At 40.7% G+C, this 18,881-nt stretch overlaps 1 protein-coding gene across 7 annotated transcripts in view; it reads right to left on the minus strand.

Moving 5' to 3' along the window:
- Positions 1–18,881, minus strand: part of PHF6 (PHD finger protein 6) — a 60,241-nt gene that overhangs the window by 15,335 nt on the left and 26,025 nt on the right. For all 7 annotated transcript variants that reach the window (XM_036305001.1, XM_036304998.1, XM_036305000.1 and 4 more), the window contains 2 exons: positions 806–972; positions 495–638 (listed from right to left, as the gene is read on the minus strand). In XM_036305001.1, coding sequence (XP_036160894.1) covers positions 495–638; positions 806–972 — 311 coding nt within the window. The remainder of the gene's footprint in view (positions 1–494; positions 639–805; positions 973–18,881) is intronic.

Here is an 18,881-nt window from a genome sequence, read left to right on the forward strand (position 1 = left end):
GCTGATTTATGAAGATGTGGGACTACAGGATAGCCTATGTAACAAAACCCTAATATGCAAATTGACCAAACAGCAGAACGACCAGTCACTATGATGCACACTGACACCAGGGGGCTGACGCTCAATGCAGGAGCTGCCCCCTGGTGGTCAGCGCACTCCCACAGGGAAAGTGCCGCTCAGCCAGAAACCGGGTTCATGCTAAGGAGCAGCGAGCCCGGCTTCTGGCTGGCAAGCACAGTGGCAATGGCGGGGAGCGGGCCTAAGTTGGCAAGCGGACATCCTCTGAGGGGTCCTGAACTGCGAGAGGGTGCAGGCCGGGCTGAGGGGTCCCCCACCCCCCTCTGTGCCAGGACACAAATGTCGTGCACCAGGCCTCTAGTACTATTCATAATTATAAAATACTAATGCTGGGGGGAAAGTGCCATACTTGATTACTAGCTAAATGCTTTTCAAAAAACTTGGGTTTAAAAGCACATAAAAGAAACTATGCTTACCATACACTTATAATGCGCAGCTGCCTTCTTGGCATTAAATATATGCAGCTTTCCTCTTGCTTCATTTTCTTCCTCCCCTACATGACAAAATCCACATTTAGGCCTGGTGTCACTAGGGCTGCTTCTGTGTGGAGACCTATCTCTCTGCAAATGAAAAGAGAAAGAAACTTTTTTAAAAATCCATGAAAATATGATATTAGTAACCTCAAGCTTAGTTAACATTTCAAATGAGGAATTTTACCTATAAACACAGTTTAAATGAAATATTCATAATGCAACAAAAAGTAAGAATAAAGCATTTTTCTACTTACATAGGAACTACTTTCCATTTCATCTGTTCCATGGGAGGATGTGGACCTGGTATCTTCCGATAGCCCTTTAAAATTAGTTTTTCGTGGCCTTCCTTTGCGACTTTTCTTTTTACTTTTAGGTGATGAGGGCTCCAGTTCATGTTCATTAAAACTTTCTTCTAAATCAGCTGTTTAAAAATGAACAAAAACTTTACATGGACCAATCTAAAAATGAGCATTAGTTCATGAGCATTAGATCATAGCTTTCTCCTTAGAATAAAACTGCCTTTGGAAATAAGGAGAAATGGTCTGTGATATGTTCAATATAGCAACCTAAAGTTTCACAAAAATGCAAAAAAATCAAACAAAAATACTTTTATTATAATAATTGAAAATTATTTCATTGAACTTATAATTCTATAAAAATGGGTTTTGTGATCTTGTCTACATAATTCAGTAAACATCTCTAAACTCTAATAAATTAATTTTAAGAATTAGCTCATTTTTTTTTTACCATAGGTTTTAGAGTCTTACCTCACACTGTTGGTGAAATCAGAACTTACCTAGAAAATAAACTTAGAACAACTTGGAAAACTAAATGAACATAAAGTAGGTATATCTGTGCTGTATAATATAGTAGCTACTAGCAACATGAGACTTTTTAAACCTTCAGTTTCTCAATTGCCTTGAAAACATGTGGCAAGGTGTGTCTCTAATGGACATCACAGACAGAATGTTTCTATCACAGAAAAGTCTGTGACAGTACTGCTCTAGACAGCTAGTTCTGTAAACTATCATGAAAATGAAATGATCAAATTTAACAAGGAAATCATCTACAAATGAACTAACTGAACAAGTAATTAAACAAGTATCCTATCTAATAAAGAGGTAATATGCAAATTGACCATCACTCCAACGCACAAGATGGCCGCCCCCATGTGGACACAAGATGGCCAGCAGGGGAGGCAGTTGAGGGGGACCCAGGCCTGCAGGGGAGGGCAGTTGGGGGTGACTAAGGCCTACAGGGGAGGGCAAATGAGGGGGACCCAGGCCTGCAGGCGAGGGCAGTTGAGGGGTGACTAAGGCCTACAGGGGAGGGCAGTTGGGGGCGACCAGGCCAGCAGGGGACGGCAGTTAGGGGTGACCAGGGCAGAGGGAGCAGTTAGGCATCGATCAGGCTGGCAGGGGAGTGGTTAGGGGTGATCAGGCTGGAAGGCAGAAGTGGTTAGGGGCAATCAGGCAGGCAGGCTGGCGAGCGGTTGGGAGCCAGCAGTCCTGGATTGTGAGGGGGATGCCCGACTGCCCTTGAGGGGTCCCAGATTGGAGAGGGTGCAGGCTGGGCTGAGGGACACATACCCCCATGCACGAATTTCATGCAGCGGGCCTCTAGTTAACTATAAAAGGAATTTCTAACGTAAGCAATAGAAAAGCTATGTTGTAGGTTAGCAGTACATACTTTAATGGATTAAACAAAGTATATGTAGAAATTTTAGAACTGCATTTCCCAGCAATTTGAAAGTAATTTCTACCATTAATGGAAGGTGTTTCATTTAGTTATTCACTACAAATATTTTATTTATTGAAGGCCTACTACATATAAGGCAATGTATTTAGTTCTAAAAAGGTATAAAAACCAAATGTTCACTTGATTTGGGGTCAAACTACAGAAACTTTAAGGCACAGAGCTAATACCTTCTTCATTTCTTTTGTACCATTAGTTATTGATTATAATTCCAGGGACTAATTTTTTCAATGAAAAAAGCATATCAACTTCTATGCAGATCTTTCCTAATAAATACAGTGGGGCCTTGACTTACGAGTTTAATTCGTTCCGAGACCGAGCTCGTTAAGGAGCTTGTTAACTCAAATTACTCTATCAACTCAATGCAAAAAATCAGCTGAGAGACAGCTGGTATCTCAAAAAACTCATTAGTCGGGACACTCGTAAGTCAAGGCCTCACTGTACTTGAAAATTTTTATTTTACAAATAGAAGCATATTTATTATGATTTTTTTAAAAAGGGTAATTTGTCCTGGTTGGGTGGCTCAGTTGGCTGGAGAGTTGTCCTGTACACCAAAAGGTTGCGGGTTTGATTCTCAGTTAGGGTACATACCCAGGTTGCAGGTTCGATCCTTGGTTTGGACAGATACAGGAGGCAACAGATCAAGGTTTCTCTTTCACATCGATGTTTCTCTCTCTCCCTTCCTCTCTCTTGAAAAATATATTTAAAAAAAACATATTCTCGCCCTAGCCGGCTTGGCTCAGTGGATAGAGCATCAGCCTATGGACTGAAGGGTCCCAGGTTCGATTCCGGCCAAGGGCACATGCCTGTGTTTCAACTGAAGGGTCCCAGGTTCGATTCCAGCCAAGGGCACATGCCTGGGTTGCGGGGGTCGATCCCCAGTGGGGGGTGTGCAGGAGGCAGCCGATTAATGATTCTCTCTCATCATTGATGTTTCTATCTCTCTCTCCTTCTCTCTTTCTCTCTGAAATCAATAAAGAAATATAAAACAAAAACAAAACAAAAAAAAACATATTCTCAGGTGAGAATTAAAAAAAAGAAAAAGGTAATAAAAGGTAATTCAATTAATATACCTAAATATATAAACTTCAGGAATTGAGAATTTTAGACTGTTTGCACAACAGTTAATAAAAATTTGCATCAATACAATTTTACATAACTATTGTAGGATTTGAGGGAGAAAACAAGGGGAAAATGTAAAAGTGGATAGTATTTTACAGGCAATAAGACAAATTCATGTGAATAAATCTCCTTGTGAAGACACACAAGTCAATTAAAGATATCTTCTGATCTTAACTCTATAGCAAATTTCATATCAGAACATACCACCTACTTTAAACACTCAAACTGACAATTTTCATACAGAATTTAATTAAAGCTGCTAGAATTACTTACACTGGCTAAAAATTAAAAATTATTAAAATGAAATATCATAAACAAGTATTTCAATCATTCTGATATATCACATCTGATATACATAATATTCTGTTTATAATGAAATAATCACTAACACTATAATAACACTATATTAAACATCTATAAAGCAATGACTTCATTATCAGGCCAATATGTTTAGTTTTCCACATGGCATATTTATCTGTCCTAAATATGGAATCATTCAGTATAAAATTTTAGAGGACTTCATAACAGCAACAGTAAAAAACAAATCACAATTGATAGATTTAACTTTCAAACTTGCGAAAGTAAAAAAACTGATAAAATTACAAGGCAACTGAAAAAATATCTGCTGCACCTATGACAAAGGATTAGTATCCTTATAATATAAGCTCTTAAAGATTGACTCCAAGAGAAAAATGGATCAAACACATGATCAAATATCACAGAATATAAACATGCTTTTAGAAAGTTTGACTACTCTAGAATCAAACAAGTATAAATTAAGTAACATATCATTTTCACTCCTCAAAATAGCAGACTTAAAATAGCTGTAAAAAGCTACAATAAACCCAACAACGTGTTAAAAATTTATATATATAAGAGCCCAGAGACCAGAATGGCGGAACGACCAGAACAACCAGTGGCTATGAAGCGCACTGAGGCAGCCAACCAGCCTTATCCGAGCCCTGATTGGCCCTCCCCCCAGCCAGCCCGGCCCCTGATCAGCCCCCAACACCCTGATCAGGGGTGGTGCTGGCCAGCCATCTGCCCACAGCCCCTCCCCCTGGCTGGCCTCGCCCCGATTGGCCCCCTCATCCTGATCAGGGGCAAGGCCGGCTGGCCAACTGCCCTCGGCCCCTTCCCCCCGCTGGCCCAGCCTGATGGACCCCCATTGGGGCAGGCCGGCGGACCCCACCCATGCACGAATTCATGCACCGGGCCTCTAGTAAAAATATAAAGAAGCCCCACAATAATGTTCAGATAGACCATGTTTCTGGATGAACAGGATCAATAACAGAATAGTATCAGTTCTCACTAACCTAATTTAATAAAACTCCAATAAAATAAAAACATAAATTGATTCCATGGAAGAGTAAAAGTAAAATTCACAAGACTATCTTTAAAAAAATTATATATGTGTGTGTGTGTGTGTGTGTGTGTATATATATATATATATATATATATATATATATATATATATATATATTTTAGAGAGAGGAAGGGAAAGAGAGAAACATCAATTGGCTGCCTCCCGCCAGCTCCCTAACCTGGAATCGAACACACAACCTGGATATGTGCCCTAACAGGGACTTGAACCTGCCTTCTATTGGTGTGTGGGACGATGCTCCAACCAACTGAGCCACACTGGCCAGGGCAAAAATACACTGTAAAGCAACAGCAGTTAAAACACTGGCACAGGAAAAGTTATCAGCAGAAGAAAAAGCAAGATTGAAAATTGTCCAATAGAAATTGCATTTGAATTAAAATCTACACTTAAACCTAATCTTTTCAAGCATTCTCTCTTTCCACTGTTATGGTCTTTTTAGATTCCCAGTAAGCCTCACTACATATATTGAAGTAAAAGAAATTTCATAATAATAATAATAAAAAAATAGACCCATGTACATATATGAGGATCCAGACCAGTGGTTCTCAACCTTCTGGCCCTTTAAATACAGTTCCTCATGTTGTGACCTAACCATAAAATTATTTTCGTTGCTACTTCATAACTGTAATGTTGCTACTGTTATGAATCGTAATGTAAATATCTGATATGCAGGATGGTCTTAGGCGACCCCTGTGAAAGGGTTGTTCCGACCGCCAAAGGGGTCGCGACCCATAGGTTGAGAACCGCTGATCCAGACTATGATAATGGTGTCATTTGAAATGAGTAGGGGAAAGACATAATGGCACAGTTGGCTCTACATTTAGAAAAAATTGAGATTCATTTCTCATACCATAGGAAAATTAGAGATGAATTTAAAAATCTAATCATAAAAAACTATAAATGTAACAGAAGCAATGAAGGAGAATATTTTTTATAATCTTAGGGTTGGGACACCTAAGAAGCCATAAAGAAAAAGATTGAGAGATCTCACTAAACTTGTGTGGCACAAGTACCATATACCAAATGCAAAAACAAATGATAAACTGGGAAATCATTTGCATTTAGTGACAGAAGAATAATCCTATATAATAAAAGGGTGATATGCAAATTGACCCTAATGGCAGAACAACCGGTGGCTATAACACGTACTGACCACCAGGGGGCAGACTCTCAATGCAGGAGTTGCCCCCTGGTGGTCAGTGCACTCCCACAGGGGGAGCTCTGCTCAGCCACAAGCCAGGCTGATGTCTGCGAACACAGTGGTGTGGCGATGACGGGAGCCTCTCCCGCCTCCTCCGTAGCCTAAGCCGCAGTCGGACATCCCCTGAGGGCTCCCAGAGGGATGTCTGAATGCCAGCTTAGGCCCGACCCCCTGGGGAGTGGGCCTAAACTGGCAGGTGGACATCCCTCGAGGGGTCCCGGACTGCGAGAGGGCTGAGAGACCCCTGCCCCCGAGTGCACGAATTTTTGTGCACCGGGCCTCTAGTATATATATATAAAGAGCACTACAAATCAACTTTAAAAAGACAAGCTTCAAGAAATAATAAGCAAAGGATAGGAACTGGCAATTCACAGAAGAAATATAAATGACTTAAAAAAGGTAGCAAAAGCCCAACCTTACTAGTGATAAAATAAAGGAAATTAAATGAGATAAGTAGGAAATTGGGTACTCTCATACACTGCTGGTGGCAGCATAAACTGGGTACATGTGACAGTAGTTATTTCCAATGTTAAACGCATAGACCCCTTCGCCTGGCAACTTCATTTCTAGGACTCTATCATATAGAATCATACACACACACACACACACACACACACACACACACGTATAAGGGAGATCAGTTTTATATATACTTGTGAAAAATAGATATAACTGGTTTTTGTTAAGAGAAATCCTTAAATAAATCGCACTTCTATTTATTTTAGGGGACATAACTTAAAAAGAATGAGTTTTATCTGTATGCACTGACGTGAAAGAATGTCTGTGATATACCACAGAATGACAAAAGCAAGTTGCATAACATTACTATATATACTATGATACCACTGTTTTTTAAAAGTATTTATCGTATATAATAAAAGCCTAATATGCTAAGTATCCGGTCCAGTCAGCTGTTCAACCAATCAAAGCATAATATGCTAATGATATGCTAAGGCCTCTCAACTGCTTGCTATGGTGTGCACTGACCACCAGGGAGCAGACAGTTGATTGGCTGACCAGTCGCTATGACGTGCACTGACCACCAGGGGGCAGATGCTCCAACCAGTAGGTTAGCTTGCTGCTGGGGTCTGGCCGATCAGGACTGAGAGATACAGGCCGGACATGCTCTGGAGCCCTCCTGCAGTCCCTCCCCAGCTGGCCAACCTCCTGTGTCCCTCCTCGGCCTGGATCGTGCACCGGTGGGGTCCCTCGGCCTGGCCTGTGCCCTCTCACAATCCCAGACCCCTCAGGGGATGTCAAAGAGATGGTTTTGGCCAGATGATGGAACAACCAATTGCTATGATGCGCACTGACCACCAGGGGGCAGATGCTCAACACAGGAGCTGCCCCCTGGTGGTCAGTGCGCTCCCACAAGGGGAGCACCGCTCAGCCAGAAGCCAGCTGATGGCTGGCGAGTGCAGCGGTAGTGCTAAGGATGTCCAACTGCCATCAGTCAGACATCCCCGAGGGCTTCCGGACTGCAAGAGGGCACAGGCCAGGCTGAGGGACCCCACCAAGTGCACGAATTTCATGCACTGGGCCTCTAATATATATATAAGATTGTACACATGTAAGATTGTACACATATAAAAAAGGCTCTGGGAAGATATACACCAAACTGTTATTACTAGAGAATGTGATTTCAGGGTGAAGAGAGTAACTTCTTAAACTACTTTAATTTTAACAGTACTATTTTTTTAAATTTTACTTATTTTTAAACTTATTTTTATTGCCGAGAGTATTACAGATGTTTCCTAATTTCCATTCTCCACCCAGATCTCATCCTACCCCAGGCCTTTACTGCACTGTTATCTGTGTCCTTGGGCTATGTATATATGCATAATTCTTCTTTGATTAATCTAATTTTTTTAAACAATGGGAAATTTACTACCTTTGTAATTAAAAGAATTTATAATATCCAATGTGATGAAAGGAAGGGGGTAAAGTCATTCACTGTTGATGGGAATATAATCTAGAAAGCAGTATGGGAACAGTCTTTCTAGAAAGCAGTATGGGAACCTTAAAAAGATTGAATCCTTTGACCCAGTGATTTTACTTTTGGGAACTTTCCTTTAAAAAAATTAATTAAAAATGCACATGAAAATGTGAGTACAAAGCTAGTCACAGAACCTTTGTTTAAATTTTTCATGGTTAGTTATTGGCTTTCTTTTCCCAATTCAAACTTGTAAAAATGTTTTAACCTTTTATAAAATACTAGAGGCTGGGTGCACGAATTCGTGCACCAGTGGGGTCCCTCAGCCTGGCCTGCGGGATTGGGCCGAAACTGGCTCTCCAACATCTCCCAAGGGGTTCCAGATTGTGAGAGGGCACAGGCCAGGCTGAGGGACCCCACCGGTGCACGATCAGGGCCGGGGAGAGATGCAGGAGGTTGGCCAGCTGGGGAAGGACCGCAGGAGGGTTACAGGGTGTGTCCAGCCAGTCTCACTCAAGTCCCGATCAGCCAGACCCCAGGAGCAAGCTAACCTACCAGTGGAGTGTCTACCCCCTGGTGGTCAGTGCACGTCATAGCAAGCAGTTGAGTGGCCTTAGCATATCAGTAGCATATTATGCTTTGATTGGTTGAACGGATGACCAGACACTTAGCATATTAGGCTTTTATTATATAGGATTTTTTTTTCTTTCATTATAAAAGATCTGCATAAAAGAAGTAAAAAAATCTTCCTTTCCACCTTCCAATTCCACCTGTTCTGCACTCCCAGCTGACACCCTAGCTTTCTTGCTTCCCTTTCTTCTTACAAACTCTCTTCCCTCCCTCTTAAGGTAACCACTGTTACTGTTTCCTTTCTCAGTCTCAAGGGTTGAACCTGGTTTTGAAACCTGTTATCTGTCATAGACTTTGTGTCCTTAGATGTGAGACCTACCTCAGAGGACTCTTGAGTTAAATGAGTTAGTAGTTCATGGAAAGTACTTAATTCAGAACAGCGCCTGGCATATAGAATGCTATCAATAAATGTCAGCTACTATTTTCTCTGTGTGTGCAAATGTGTTTTTAAAAGTATGTACAGCCCTAGCTGGTTTGTTTCAGTGGATAGAGTGTCTGACTGCAGACTGAAGGGTCCCAGGTTCGATTCCCGGTCAGGGCACATGCCCGGGTTTCGGTCCCCAGTAGGGGGCATGCAGGAGGCAGCCGATCAATGATTCTCTCTCATCATTGATGTTTCTAGTGCGCTCTCTCTTTCTCTCTTCCTCTATGAAATCAATAGAAATATATTTTTAAAAAATTTAAAAAAAGGATGTACAGACAAATGGCATTCTAAGAATACTGTTCTGTATCTTGCCCTTTTCCACTTCAGATACGAATTGGAAATACTCAGAGTTTTGAATATACCATATATGCTATGCAGTCTGCATGCTTTATCTCATTTGAGCCTCACAACAACCCCATGAGGTTGTATCAGTCACCATACCCATCCCCCACTTTATAGATAAGGAAATAAATTCAGAAGTGTTAAATAATTTTGCCCAGGGTCACAAAGCTAGGGAATGGCAGAGCTGGGACAAATATATGTCAGTGAGTTACTACATGCTGTTAAAGTGGTAATACCTATTGTCATAGAAATACACATTTCAAGTTAGAAAAAGAATAGTTACACATGCTTAGGTATGCACAGAATTGCTCTAAAAGGATACATAAGAATCTGGTAGTAGTGGCTGATTTTAGCAAAGGAATTTGGAAATTGAGATGCAAGGGCAAGGATGGGAGAAAAGCTTACTTACAGTGTACTGCTAATTTTTGTACACTGTTCCTATACCTATTCAAACAAATTAATTTGATAAAAAATAAAACCTTACCTTGCATTCACAGCTGCAAACTAAAAATCCAGGTTGATAAGGTAGGTGACAAAAGAATATTGTCCTCCTTCTATGCCACACCAATCCTCCCAATCTTTATGAGCACAGCCCCCAGATGTTTGTCACTTCAGAATGGCCAGGTTAGCCTTCTGATTGCCCCTATGAGGCACAGGAGTGACCAATTTACCAGGAAACCAACTCTCCTCCTAGTATTATAAAATCCTATCTGTCCCTTTACCAATTCATTTCTCCTTCCTAATCAGTATTTTGCTCATCTTCTACCTCCTTGGTTTAAGCTATATTTCCCTCCCCATCCTAAATTCTCACATCAGTTAAGAGTATGAAGAAGAAAGAACCCCTGGACAGAAAGTCAGAAAACTGCCATTTACTGGGTCTTAACTTTGTAAAGTTACTTAACATTCTCAGGGCAAAGCCTTGCAGTATATCAAATGGCAATAATTATTAACATCTTCCTGAAAAGGCTGCTTTAAGACAATGTTTGTGAAAAAAAAAAATGCTTCGTAAACTATAAAATTCAATTCAACTGTTAATTATTACTCTTGTTATATCTCAAGTAGATTGTAAGCTCCTTGTCCCCGGGAACTACTTTTCTAAATTCCCTAATGTGCCCACACCTAGCAGGCACTCAATAAATGCTTGTTGGATTTTTTTAAGAGAAAAAAAAAAACGCCAAACATTAACACCACCTCTGCTTTGAATCTTTAGGGCTCCTACAAAAGGAAGACTGAGGTCACCTGCCCTGTCTTCTCCAGTGGAAATGTTATGTGCATTTGCTCTGCATTCTCTATGTCACTAGTAAACTCTGAATTCTGCTTTTTCAGTAAAGATATCAGATAATTTTTTTATTTTATGCATATATATATGCATATAAATACATAGCACAGTAAGGATGCTAAAATGAAATATGATGTCTGGCATTTAATTCAAAATAATACAGATGGAGGAAGTGGGTGGGAGTATAGATGAAACAAGATTGACCATGAACTGATGACTGCTAAAGCTGGGTGATGGGCTTTGTTTCAAACACACTCTTGCATATGTTTGAAACTTCTTACAATGAAAGTTTGTGAAGTGTGCTAAATCAAAGGTGAGCATAAATAATGCCTGGCACAGCACTTTGCACTGCACATGGGTAGTCAATAAATCTGGTGAATCTATGAAAGAATATGGAGTCAAATCTAATAAAGAGCACAAAATGAATACATTACTAAAATTTTCCAAGTTAAATCACAAATGCAATTTAAATGCTATTATCTTCCAAGGAAGAACACATGAAAAAAAATGATTGGCAATAAAGGTGGGTAGTTTTCAAGGAGTAATAGCATAGAACATAGTATTTACTGAGCAGTCACTATATGCCAGGAACAGTGCTCAGAGCTTTATATGCATTACTTCATTTAATCCTTATAATAATCCTATGAGGTATTTTTATAATCACCACCTGAGGATATGTTTATTGAATTTTTTTAGAGAAAGGAAGACAGGAGGCAGAGAGAGTGTAAGAGGAAGGAAGGTGGAGGGAGTGAGGGAGTGGAAAGGAGAGTGAGAGAAATATCAGTGTGAGAAGGTTGCCTCCCATATGTGCCCTGACTGGGGATCGAACCCGCAACCTAGGATTGTGCCCTGACCCAGAGTCAAATCCACCACCTTTTGGTGTATCGGACAACGCTCAACCAACTGAACCACCCAGCCAGGACTGAGATGGGCTTTTCCCCCCATTTTACAGATATGTATCTATGGTTCTAAGGGATACTAAATAACTTGCTCAAGATCATGTAAATAGTAAGTGGCAGAGAAAAGATTCAAATACAGTGGGGCCTTGACTTATGAGTGTCCCGACTAACGAGTTTTTCGAGATACGAGCCGTCTCTCAGCCGATTTTTTGCTTTGAGTTGCGAGCTAAAATTCGGGTTATGAGCCAGCTTCAGATACCCCACCGCTAGTTGGCGCAGCGAATGTCACAGTGAACGCCACAACATCAGCCCAGCATCACGTGTCTCACTCGTTCACTTCTTGATTTGACATACGAGTAATTTGAGTTACAAGTTCCGTCACGGAACGAATTAAACTTGTAAGTCAAGGCCCCACTGTAGAGATCTGATTTCAAAGCCCATATTCAACCAGTGTATGAAACTGCCTTTCTAGTACTTCATAAATCTATTTAATGCTACCTAATTTAAAAGGTTTTGAAAGACTTTGACACCACATTAAAATTTCCCTTAAACTTCCACATAGTAAAAGTAGTGAAGATTTGAAGTTGTAGCATACTCTAAAGAAAATGAACAAGGGAAAGAAAATACTAAGGAAATATTAAAGTATGCAAAGGCTTTGAATTACACAAATGATAACATACTTTCAACATACTTCTAACAAAGCTTCTGAATTGTCTTAGGGCAGTGGTTTTCAACCTTCTGGCCCTTTAAATATAGTTCCTTATGCTGTGGCCCAACCATAACATTATTTTCGTTGCTACTTCATAACTGTAATGTTGCTTCTGTTATGAATCGTAATGTAAATATCTGATATGCAGGATGGTCTTAGACGACCCCTGTGAAAGGGTCATTCGACCGCCAAAGGGGTCACGACCCACAGGTTGAGAACCGCTGTCTTAGGGCATCCACCAGGTCTCTGAAAATCAAGGTCAGAGCCTCCAAGGTTAGACAGAAAAGATTCCTTTACATTCTCTCAGAACACGTGGGATTTTATGGTCACTGTCATTGTGGCACTTATCACTTACAATACCTTTTTAGGTAATTTCATACTTATTAAAATTTGTAAAAAAAATTTTCTATATATCCTTTACCCAAATGTTAATATCTTACCACATTTGCTTTAGCATTCATTCTCTCTAAAACTTCATATACTTTTTTTTTCTGAAAGATTTAAGAGTAAGAAGCAAATGCGATACCCCTTTACCTCTCTAAGTACTTCCATGTGTTACCACTGTATTGTAATCAGTTGGTCACATATCTGTCACTAAATTGTGTCCATCCCACCCTCAAAAAACTGAAACCCTGTTTTATTTATTCATATTGCTCTACTAACACTCAGTGCAAGAGAAGTTATAGGGCAACTAATTATCACCCCAAATAAGTGACATGGTAAATACCGTGCTTAGATTTAAGCCAAAGAAAATAAAGAGGTTACAAACATTTCTTGAACACTCATCCCATGCAAAACATTCTATATTAGGTAATTTAAAAAAAGAATAAAGCACAAGTTTGGCTCTTTACAATTTCAAGAACCTAAACTGAGCTTAGGTTACATTTGTGACCATGATAAATCCTATAAGTAGGTCCTCGGGTTACGTCAGAGATCCATTTCTACGGAGCAACATATTCGCCATAAGTCGGAACGCAACTACATAAGCACCTACGTCACTCACCTGGAGCACATACAGAGCAGTAATGAAGTGAAACAGTAAAAAAAATTTAAAAGAAAGACAACAATTCCTGACCTTTACTTGTGGTAAATTAATAATAAAAAACATAAAGCACATATGTACATATGTCGAAATGACAGAAGTTTTTTTTTATAAATAAATGGGAGATGGCGACATAGCCACGAAACGATGTATGTAGAGTCCGTAACCCAAGGACTGCCTGTACATTATTACTGTGAATGACTAACACTCAGCATCTATTCTAGATACCACTTTCTATCTCAGCACAGATTACTTTGCTCAATATAAATTATTAAAGACAAAGGCCTTAACCCCTTAATGAAAATGTTTTTAAAAGAACCACTATTCAGCCCTGGCTCAGTTGGTTGGGAGCCATCCCATGCACTGAAATGTTACCAGTTTTATTCCCGATTCCTGGGTTAGGGCATATGCCCCAGGTGTAGGCTTGATCCCTGGTGGTGGGGTGGCAGGGTGGCGGGGTTGGGGGTGGGGGTGGACTGTAGGAGGCAGCAGATCAATGTTGCACTTTTACATCAAGGTTTCTATCTCTCCCTTTCCCTTCCTCTCTCTCTCTGAAAATCAATAAACTATTCTTTAAAAGAAAGAAAAAAACTATTATTCATGTCATCATAGTTTCTTGTAGGAACTCAAATACTTAGTGATGACAAGCTATCATATTAAAACACTTCTATAAAACAGACAGTAGCATCAGTTACAAGGTAGAGCTATTTGCTATTATCTATGTTTGACATTTTTGAAATATTGCTTTAAAAAAGGCAAAGAATATACCTATTATCTAAACACAGGACAACAAAAGAAAAACATAAGGTGTAGGATTTAATTCTGATTATTCCTGTCCATTTTAATTTTGGCTATTCCTGGTCCACAGACTATGCTATCTTCTTCCCCTTCTTGTTGCTAACAATTACCAACTCCCAATCATTCTGCCTCACCAATCAGACTTACTTTCTTTTTACAAAAATATATTTTTATTGATTTCAGAGAGTAAAGGAGAGGGAATGAGAAACAGAAAAATCAATGATGTGAGAGAGAATTATTGATTGGCTGCCTCAAAACCCAGGCATGTGTCCTGATGGGGAATCAAACCATAACCTCCTGGTTCGTAGGTTGACACTCAACCAACTGAGACACACTGGCCGGGTACCATTTTGTTTTAATTTCCCCAGGTCAATGTTAGTTAAATTTCCCAAGACCTCTCCATTCTTCCTTCAAAATGCATCTGTCAAGTCCCATTTTTTTCTATCACCATTGCTACTGCCTGGAGTCAGGGTCATATTTCCTCATATCTGTACTAGGGCAACATCTTTCTAAATGATTTCCTCTCCCTGCCATACCGGCAGTGCACCAATCAGACTTTCTTTAGCACACAATTCATAGCCCTTTTCTCCATCTCAACCCCTGTCATCATCCTGGATGATTTCAACTGTCCAAATGGACAACCCAGCAAAACCTAACCAGTCAATTCTTTGATCTTCAATAATGTCCATTAACCTCCCAATCCATATAATCATCCAAAACAATTCTGCCTCTGAAATAACTCTATCACACACTGGGACCATAAAAGCTTGCTTTCCCAAGTACTTTCATTCTCATTACTCTTCAACTTTGTCAAGACCTCCAGGCTATAATTCCTTCCTGTTTTTCTTCTTTTCTTGCCTTCACATCCCTATCTTAGATTTCTCTCTTGCAAATACCCTAAATTCCCTCACCCCTTTATTTCTTTGTTGAGCCCACTAAGCAAAATCAGGATTCTAAAGTAAACAAATAGCCACTTTCTCTATGCTACACCCAGGATCCTGAATTGCTGGAGGAAAGCCACACAAACTGACTAATGATATCACTATGTAAATTCATGGTTACCAACCTCAAATGGGCTTTCAACAGTCTAGAAACATTACATTTCTCTAGGCAAACTTCCTCTCCCGGTCTTCACAACTATTCTTTCAAAGCTTTCTCCTTGGGGGGATAAGGACAAATGTAATACCTTAATCAATAAAGAAAAAAATAAACAAACAAACCAACAAAAAAAACCTTTTCCTTCAACTTCCAAACATCATTCTTCTTTCTACATTCTCCCTCAGAGTGAAAACAGACTGGTAGGAACTGCCTATCCTCTTCCTTAATTCCTATTACAGTGTAAATATCCTCCTATTATAGGACAATTGTTCCGCTTATACAATGAATCCTCCTTCCTGTACCTCCAATCTCTTCTTGTCTATAGGATCTTTTCTCGTAAGTATTTATGTATCAATTAACCACCCCCTCTCAAAAAGGCCAATTAAATGAAAGAATCCAATCTGAAAAGGCTATATACTGTACGATTTTAGCTATATCACTGTCTGGAAAAGTAAAAACTATGGGAAGAATAAAGAGATTCTAAAATTTAATATTTCAAAACACAGTTCATGTTATGTCAAACTAACATGATAGACTGAATTATACAGTATTTATCATTTTAAGTATTAGCAAAGTACGTATTGAGCCACAGATGGCAAATGATGAAAATGCCACAGGTACCAATTCCTCTTTGATGTACAGACTAGTACAGTACAATTTTCAAACAAAGACAGTCCCTAAAATTCAACCTTATAAACTCCCATCATAAATTACAATCATAAAGTAGGACATGTTTCCCATTAGAACAATGAAATAATGGGAAGTTCTGCTTTTGACAAAAAACAAATAAATATAATAACACTAGAGGCCCGGTACACAAAAATTTGTGCACTCGGAGAGTCCCTCAGCCCAGCCTGTGCCCTCTTGCAGTCTGGGACCCCTCAGGGGATGACCACCTGCTGGCTTAGGCCCACTCCCCAGACATCCCTCTGGCAGCTCGGGAGCCCTCAGGGTATGTCCACTTGCCAGCGGGGAGCAGGCCTAAGCTGCAGTTGGACATCCTCAGTGCTGCTGAGGAGGCGGGAGAGGCTCCCACCACCACTGCTGTACTGGCAGCCTTCAGCCTGGCTTGTGGCTGAGCAGAGCTCCCCCTGTGGGAGTGCACTGACCACCAGGAGGCAGCTCCTGCATTGAGCATGTGCCCCCTGGTGGTCAGTGTGTGTCATAGTGACCAGTCAATCCCAGTTGTTCTGCTGTTAGGGTCAATTTGCATATTACCCTTTGATTATATAGGATAGAGGCCTGATGCTTGGGTGGGGGCCGGCTGGTTTGCCCTGAAGAATGTCCTGGATCAGGGTGGGGGTCCCGCTGGGGTGCCTGGCGAGCCTGGGTGAGGGGCTGATGGCTGTTTGCAGGCTGGTCACATCCCCTTCAGGGTGGGGGGTCCTGCTGGGGTGCCTGGCCAGCCTGAGTGAGGGGCTGAAGGCTATTTGCAGTCTGGCCACAGTGGGGACCCTCACCCCATGAGGGTGTGGCCATCCTAGGTGAGGGGCTGATGGCTGTTTGCAGGCTGGCCACGGCCCCAAGCTACCCAAGCTCCCAGTGGAGGCTGGCAGGAAGCAGGTATCTGGGATTTATTTAGCTTCTATAATTGAAACTTTGTTGCCTTTTGCAGAGGCCACAGCCAGCCAGAGCAGGCGGGAAAGTTGGCTTCCTCCATCATTGGGGCAACCAATCCTCCTGCTTGCTTCCAGCTCCATGGCTGACGGCCGCCATCTTGGTTGGGTTAATTTGCATATAGTCACTCTGATTGGCTGGTGGGCGTGGCTTGGGTGCAGCAAAGGTAGGTCAATTTGCATGTTTCTCTATTAGATTAGCTATTCAACATAGATGAATGTTATAAAAATCAAAGTTCAATAAATATGAACTCTGTAATGCTTTACTGTTTTAGCGTGCTTTCTTTTTTTTTGGTTAATCTGAAAAGGAAAATGGTGGGGGCGGTGGTCTTGCAACCTAGTTCAGTATCTGGTTAAAACTGTAGTCTTAACTTCCCCACTCTGACTAACTTGGGTGGAGCTGCAGAACCTAACCCCAGTGCCCCACCAAGACTGACTTGGGTCAAGCTGTGAGCTGTGGGGACTCTCAGGGGCCTGCCACAGGAGGAGATATATAGGTCAGAGCCTCCCCACAAGTTCAGTTCAGGCTTTGGATCCAGAATTCCCCTGGACTAACAGATCTGTGAAATAAAGGTTAAACTTTCCTCTCCCAGAGTGCTGGCTGAGCATTCTCCCATTCATTCTGCACCAACAAATCCTCACCTGAGGATATTTTTCAATTGATCTTTAGAAGTATTGGAAGGAAGGGGGAGAGACACAGAAAGAGAAACATCCATGTGAGAGAGACACATTGGTTGGTTGCCTCCTGCAGGAGCTCTGACTGGGACCAGGGATTGAGCCTGCAACTGAAGTACATGCCCTTGACCAGAATCAAACCGAAGATCCTTAAGTCTGCAGGCCAATGCTCTATCCACTGAGTGAAGCTGGCTAGGGCTGTAATACTTTCAAATTGTAAAATTATGCTTCAAGTTCTACAATTTGAGTATAAACACAATGTGTATAAAAGTACACAAAACTCAAAAATCGAATCAATTGTATCAAAAATTTGAATTGTAGTAATCTTGCCAGTTACATTAAAAGAAAATTCATCTTGAAAAGTATGTATTTAGATAGTTCTCATTAATATGTTTCTCAAAGCATAAAGTGGTCAAAATTATTCAACTTTACATAGTCTGCAGTGACTTTCCTCCACCACTAGATGGTACTATCAGCTTCAGAAATCTAAAGAATAAAAGGGGAGATGTCTAAATGATTTGCTGCCATCCTCAAATTTCCTGCCTCAGTATGCTCATATACTTGTGTTCCTCAGGTCATAAGCCTCAATCCTTGGCTTGCCATATATGGTCACTACAATCTTAAAGGGAATCAAATAAATACACTGTTAAAATCTGAAGTAGAAGGTGGGAAAGCTTACTCTTAACTTTTCACAAAAGGTTTTCAATTCAATTCTAGAATTAAGTAAGGAAGAAACTGAAGAAAAGCACTATAAAAGTTGCCCTTGCCGGTTTGGTTCAGTGGACAGGACATCAGCCTATGGACTGAAGGGTCCTGGATTCGATTCCGATCAAGGGTACTTGCCCAGGTTGCAGGCTCGATCCCCAGTAGGGGAAGTGCAGGAGGCAGGCAATCAGTGATTCTCATCATTGATGTTTTTATCTCTCTCTTCCTCTCCCTTTCTCTCAGAAATCAATAAAAATACATTTAAAAACAAAACACTATAAAGATTTATCAGTTGCACTTTAGCACTTCAAAAACAGTTTGCTATTGTTTTCCTACTCTGTTTATGTTAAAAACAAGTTTTTGCTAACGACTGTATTTTTAACCAGCACTTTTTTAAAAAATATTTTTAATGATTTCAGAGAGGAAGAGAGAGGGAGAAAGAGAGAATCATCAGTGATGAGAGAATCATTGACCAGCTGCCTCCTGCATGCCCCCTATTGGGGATCGAGCCCCCAACCCGGGCATGTACCCTTGACCGGAATTGAACCCGGGACCTTTCAGTCTACAGGCCAATGCTCTATCCACGGAGCCAAACCAGCGAGGGCTAACCAGCACTTTTAAAGTATTTGGACTAATCTGGAGTCCAGAGTAGAAGTAATACCAGTTTGTATTATAAAATCAAGTTCTAAGAGATCAAAAAAGACCACAAATATCCTAA

This window comes from Myotis myotis, unplaced genomic scaffold, assembly GCF_014108235.1.
Source record: "Myotis myotis isolate mMyoMyo1 unplaced genomic scaffold, mMyoMyo1.p scaffold_m19_p_4, whole genome shotgun sequence".
Lineage (NCBI taxonomy): Eukaryota > Metazoa > Chordata > Mammalia > Chiroptera > Vespertilionidae > Myotis > Myotis myotis.